Below are 6,000 nucleotides of genomic sequence, written 5' to 3'. Positions count from 1 at the left end.
AAATCGTCCCACTCCAGCTCTCTGCTAAACCTTGCAGCATTGCATGTCGGGAGTTGTAGTCTCCCTTTCTCCATTGGTTTTGAGCGCCTGAGGCATGGCAAGAAGGAACAGATTCCTCCTGTGAGGGAGACGGTCTCAGGTGGAGAGGGCCGGACGTTCGTCGGAATGAGGGGGTCCCATCCGCACAAAGGGCCACTGTGCCGCGGCTTGACTGGGGGGCAGAGACTCCATTTCCCAGGCTGCAGAGGGAAAGGGGCTAAGCCTTTCTCGCTGCAGGTTGAGCTTCTTGGTTGCAGATGAGCAAGAGAGAAAACGGTGAAGGGAGAAAGAGAAGAAAGGAAAGAAGGGGGTGGGGGAAGAGGGGAGGAAGGAGGAGGAGGAGGAGGAGAAGCATCTCTGGGCAGGCGAATTATGCATGCACTAAGCGAGCTCTGAGAGAATGGCTGTGGAAGGTAAGGGCTGCGGATCTCCTGCCTTTTCCTTTTGCAAAACCAGAGGTGACCCAGCCGCCGCCCCCCCCCCCTTCCTCGTCCTATGCCCTCACCTGAGGGGCGACCGCAGCCAGGTCGGCTGGCTAGGAAGGGGGAAGCCTCCGGTGGAGCGGACCAGCGGCTTCGGCGCCTTTGCAAAACGAGGGTGGGCTGGCCATAGACGGAGGCACGGAGGGGCGCGAGAGCTGAGCCGGCGAGGACCCGCTAAGGCAGGGACAGCCGCCGCGGCTCCTCTCTTTCCCAGCGACCAAGGAAGGCTGCCGCCCCCACCGGCCCCGGTTCCTGCATAGCTCCACTGCAGCGCTCGCTCGCCCCCACCTCGCTCGCTGGCGAGCCTGCGGTTTCGGTCAAAGGAGAGCCGTCCTTCCTGCCACGCACAGACCCACTCCCTGCCGTGGGCACTAACCGAAGCCCACCGCGTCTCGATTTGTGTCCCCTCTGTTGGCCCGCGTGGGGCGTCGAGCTCTCCTGCCTGTAAGCACTTTGTGGTTTGCAGTCTGGGCCAGGGAGGGCATCAGGTGAGGTCTGCAGGAAGGTCCGTTTTGAAGTCTTCTGTCCGGTGGAGGCGGCCCTTGCGGTTCACCTGGGGAGGCTTCAGAGGAGGCCTGAGCGACAGCATTTTGAGCAGCTCGTGCGTGGTGGCCTGCTGCTTGCGGGCAGTGCCTGGGTTCACATATCATTGCCAAGTCCTTAAGACTGGCTTACACGCCCCAGGAGCTGGGTTCCCACCAAACCACACTGTTGCCCACTGGCGCGATCCGGGAACTCAGCCCTGGATTTATTCCCTGGTGGTTCTAATCAGCCCTGGGTCATATAGGGATGTCCCTGTTTATGAAATAGAACAAGGAAGTCGTTTTTGGTGCTGGCTAAGTGATCTGCAAAGAGACCTTGAAACTTGTGAAACAGGCTAAAGGACTTATTTTCCGGGGGGGGGGGATTAAGGGAGGCCTTTCCCATCATTTCCAAATGTTCACGTGTTGGAAATTATTGTGCAAATTCATGGTAAAAGAGGTCTGAACCCCATCATCTGTTGCAGCCCAGAGGATTCCCCCAGAGGTACATGGAGGTTCCTCAACAGATAGAAGGCCCTCACAGGAGAAAGATTGAATTAGAAAGGTAGAGAGCCACCCCACTGTTCCCATTTGACTCAAAATACAAGAAAACAAGCATAAAACTGATCTTCTGGCACCATCGTTTTTATACAGTGGGGTCTTGACTGGGTTGCCTGATAAAATTAGAGAAACTTAGGCCTCACCACTACTAGCATCTCTTCTGCAGGAGAGGCTCAGTTAAATCCTTACCAATTGCTGAATGTATTGCCTTACTGAGCATGAGAATCTCGAGGTCTGAGGAAAGCAATAAATAATATTAGCATTACCATTGCAACTTATATTAGTGCTTCTCTTCCCCTCAGCATGATTTGCTGCTGAAATCCTTGTAATTCTCTCTCTAATAATTCTTGGCTCTTTCTCTCCTTTCATAATCTCTTCATTTCTGTACTATTAACATACTTAAAAAATTAAATCCCAGGTTTTCTGGTGTTAGGGAAGTGATGTTCCCTTTTGATCACATGATTCTGGCAGAATCTAGTCCACAGCCCATAATTTAAACAATCCTTTCTTGTTTTGTTGTACTATAAAACAACAGTCTTTTTTCCTACCTAAACCAGCAACAAGCCATGGTGTGTAAATTTTATTACACGCCTCCCTCTTTTAGAGGTTTGTTCATATGATCTGACCACCTTAATCAGTATATTTCCCAGTGAAATACCTGCATTTTAGAAGAAAGGGCAAGAAATACGTGCTATTGGCTATTCTTCCTGCAATGAATAGTCTTGAAATATTCCTCCCCTATTCCACTGAAAATAGTAAGATCTCATTAACCACCATAGCAGCAATGAGAGTCAGAAAAGCATTTTCATTGTCCCAGCATAGCATTTATTGACATAGCAAGGGTTGAGTTTGTTTAAGCATCTCCAGACAAGAAGACTTTCATTTTGCAAAATAGAGTGTCTGTCTGCCTGCCTGCCTGCCTATCTACCTACCTACCTATCATAAAGATTTCAGTGTGGAAACAATATAAGAATTTTAAATCTTAACTTTTTTTTAAAAAAAGCACACTTTAAAAATGCAGTTGCCAAAGCAATATTTTAGGCCCATCAAAGGAACCTTTTAAAAATTTCTCCACTCAGTTTAGGGAACCCTCATTCATGCCATCTGACAATCTGCTTTTGAAACTCCCCTCCGTTTGGAAAGCAGCTTACCATGTGGCAGCGGGGGCTGGTTCCTGAAAAATACAAGCCCCCAATGGCCTGGGACCCATATGTGCAGTGCGTTGGAGCCTAGCCTGTGAAAACAAACAACAGGAAGATTAAACAGCCAGGACAGAAATATGATCAAAGCAGTGGCATTCTGCAAAAGCCAGAGTAAAATCATAAATGTAAAAGCATCTGTAGGACTTTTTTTCCCTTTATCAATGGTACTTGGAATAAGTTTTATATTTCCTCCACCTCTTCTTCAAAATTGTTCTCAGCTTTGAGATTGGAAGAAGAAAGAGAATGGGTTAGCACTGCGATAGATCCAAAGAAGATGTATGGGAGGGAACCATATTTTATCAACCTATTTCTCTCTCCGAAGAGATCCGATGCTTATCTTTTCAGCAGTAGATGCTGCTCTGGTAAAAATAGCAAGAATGTGCATGGATCTGTTTTGAATTGAAATGAAGGCTGGATGCAATTCGATGTGCAGCTTGCCTGCAAATAACATCTCCCCCATTCATGTGTAAATCTGATGAATTTTGCTTCATGGGATTGTTTATTTCCATTTGACCTAAACATACAAGGCTGAAAGTGAGTTGGAGACAGAGGGCGGGGTTTCCACGCATACCTGAACTTGCCCATGCTCTGAGATTTCAGGTTGTTGTGCATTCATCTGAATGTGCATAGAAGCTGCCTTATAATTAGGAACCATGAATATGTGGAGGTTTTTACCCATATTTAGTTCAGCAAAAATGCCCTAAAACCTTTATAGACAGCTTGGAACAAAACAGGATGTTTTCTGTGTGTTCAGCCATTGGAAACAATAGGAACTCAAAACAATAGTCTTTCCCCTTGTTTTTTGTCCTAAGCAGCAGCCAGTTCAGGTGATAAATCTTCGGGTCTAATCCTGCTGCTATTATCAAGTCAGTAAACTTTTGACAGCTCTGCGAAAGTATTTGCACTTTAAAGTTTCTGTGTTTCCTCCTTCTGTGGCCAAAAAATTGGTGTCTTCCCCATTCTTTCTGCCGAAGAAGAAGGATTGGCCCAGAGATTTTCTTTGCTATTTCTGGTGGCTTGAATAAATCCAGTAATAACTTTCTCTATCTAAGAGCAGCAGGAAATATTTCAGGTTGTATGAAAAACAGAAAACAAAACACTTTCCTGGCATGCAGCTATGCCTTCAGATGGGCACAGAGTGTTTATTGCAAAGCTTGAGATGTATCGTAACAAACTAAATTCATTATTCTGTGTTTGCTGAAGTAAGAGAGGCTGCGTGCCTCCAGGGCAAAAGTTTCCATAGCCACCCTAGTTTAATATAGTTCTTCTAAGCACAAAAGCAGAATGTGGAGGAGAGGTCTTCCTGCACATTTTCTTGTGGGAAAGCTTGAATAAAGAAAGAACAATAACACCCAGTTAATTTCCTAATCAAACTGTAAGTGGGAATCTTTTGAAAACTGCCAGTAGAAGCCAATCATAGCAGAGAGTAAAAGGCACATGTCTCTGATGTTTAGGGAAATGTAATTGTTGGATATTAATTTCCCCTTTCATTATCAGAATACAAACAGTGATAATCATTCTGAATGAGGAAGGCAGGATATAGCAGAAATTCTGGTTCTTGCCAATGCATAGGATTGGCATGCCTAGATTGCAAAAACGTGTCTGGCCACTAGAGGACAGCAGAGAGAATTTACTGTATCACTAGTTGCCCTACCCGGCTATGGCAAGCCTATTTTGCATATGTATAGGTAGTCCTTGTTTAGTGACTGCCTCATTTAGTGACCATTTGCAGTTATGATGGTGACAAAATAGTAACTTTACAGCCAACCCTCGCATTTATGACCTTCACAGATCTGTAAAGCAAATGAAAGCTGAAGTAAGATCATAAGCACAGTCACAGTTTCACTTAGTGACCTCTTTGCTTAACAACTGAGTTGCTGATCCCAATCGTGATCACTAAACGAGGACTATACTTCCAAGGTGAATACTATAGATCTGTGCATGTGTAAAAGAGAGAGGCAGATAAAAGGAAGGAAATAGTTATGCTCCTAATATTAATGGTTTGAGACACATTGTATTGCAGAATATAGGGCATGAGACTGTAAGTGAATATATACTAAATTCTATTAGCTTAGTTAGAAATCAGGACTGATTTCTTTCATCTTGAGTCAGACTTACCTTGTTCTGTAAGGTGTTTGCATTTCCTCTACGTTTACAAAAGGATGATGATAAAGGTAGCTATGGATGATGCAGGTCATCTTTAAATATAAGCCCATTGAGATGGCTGTCAGGAAAGGCCTATGTTTTGGTTTTAGAAGATAACATTGCTTGTTTACTTCTAGTTAAAGTGAAAGAAATAGGTCAGAGCTGATAGTTTTGTGATCTTTATTAAAATAAATACCATTGTTTCTCTTAGATACAGCTGAAAAATCCTGGGGGTAGATATACCTAGGAAACTGGTTACTGTATTGCAGTAATGGAGATAGGAGAAGACCAGGGGTATCTGCAGAGGAATAAAAAAAATTCAGAGAGCAGCTGCCACCTTAGCAAAGCTCCCACCCTTTATATGTGTGATGCACACATGAAACATAAAACGGATGGGCTTTGACTGCGCAGGCCTAGTTGCCGTCTAGACTGTTTTGACCACCCTTTCCTACAGATGTCCCTGGATAAGACAATTTTTTTTTTTACCTGCACTTTTGCTGTGTTGGAACTACACCTTGATTTCTAGCCAATGTTGGCATGCTCCATTGGGATTCTGGGAGTTGTAATTCCCACATATCAGGAAGGTGTCCACCCTGTGCTAATTCAGACCTTCCATGAATTTTTGACTGCCTGTCACTGCTGGAGCATGCATAGGCAGGTTTTCAGGATGTTGGAGTACAAGGCCTGGAATTCCAGAGCTTGTGCTGGTCCTTAAAAGTCAAAAGATTTGTGGCCAAAGACTGGAGGTCTAGATAGATAGACAGACAGTCAGTCAGTCTCAATACCAGCAAAAGGTTGGAAGATTCAAGGGAAACCTTTGGTGGGATAAAGCAACTTCTCATTATCTACAGAACAATAGGATTGACTCCAGATAATGGGTTATGGTTTTATGGTGGCTCAGATTTTAACCTAAGCATATTTTATCTTCCATATTCAACCATCTCCATCTTGTTTCTAACTGTTCCATTTCAGCTATAGTTCTCTCAGCGCCTAACAACTGAGTTTGCTTTTAGGCAAGAGTGTTGTATGTACACTTAAATTTACACACAG

At 44.5% G+C, this 6,000-nt stretch overlaps 1 protein-coding gene across 1 annotated transcript in view; it reads left to right on the top strand.

Moving 5' to 3' along the window:
- Positions 1 to 375: 375 nt before the first annotated feature.
- SAMD12 (sterile alpha motif domain containing 12) overlaps positions 376 to 6,000 on the top strand; it is a 204,385-nt gene continuing 198,760 nt past the window's right edge. The window contains exon 1 of the mRNA XM_063299616.1: positions 376 to 452. Within this exon, the coding sequence (XP_063155686.1) occupies positions 440 to 452 (13 nt within the window). The 5' untranslated portion in view covers positions 376 to 439. The remainder of the gene's footprint in view (positions 453 to 6,000) is intronic.

This window comes from Candoia aspera, chromosome 3 (genome assembly GCF_035149785.1).
Source record: "Candoia aspera isolate rCanAsp1 chromosome 3, rCanAsp1.hap2, whole genome shotgun sequence".
In the NCBI taxonomy this organism is placed as follows: Eukaryota; Metazoa; Chordata; class Lepidosauria; order Squamata; family Boidae; genus Candoia; species Candoia aspera.
The sequence above is the reverse complement of the archived record's forward strand: the minus strand, read 5'-3'. Positions and strand labels throughout refer to the sequence as shown.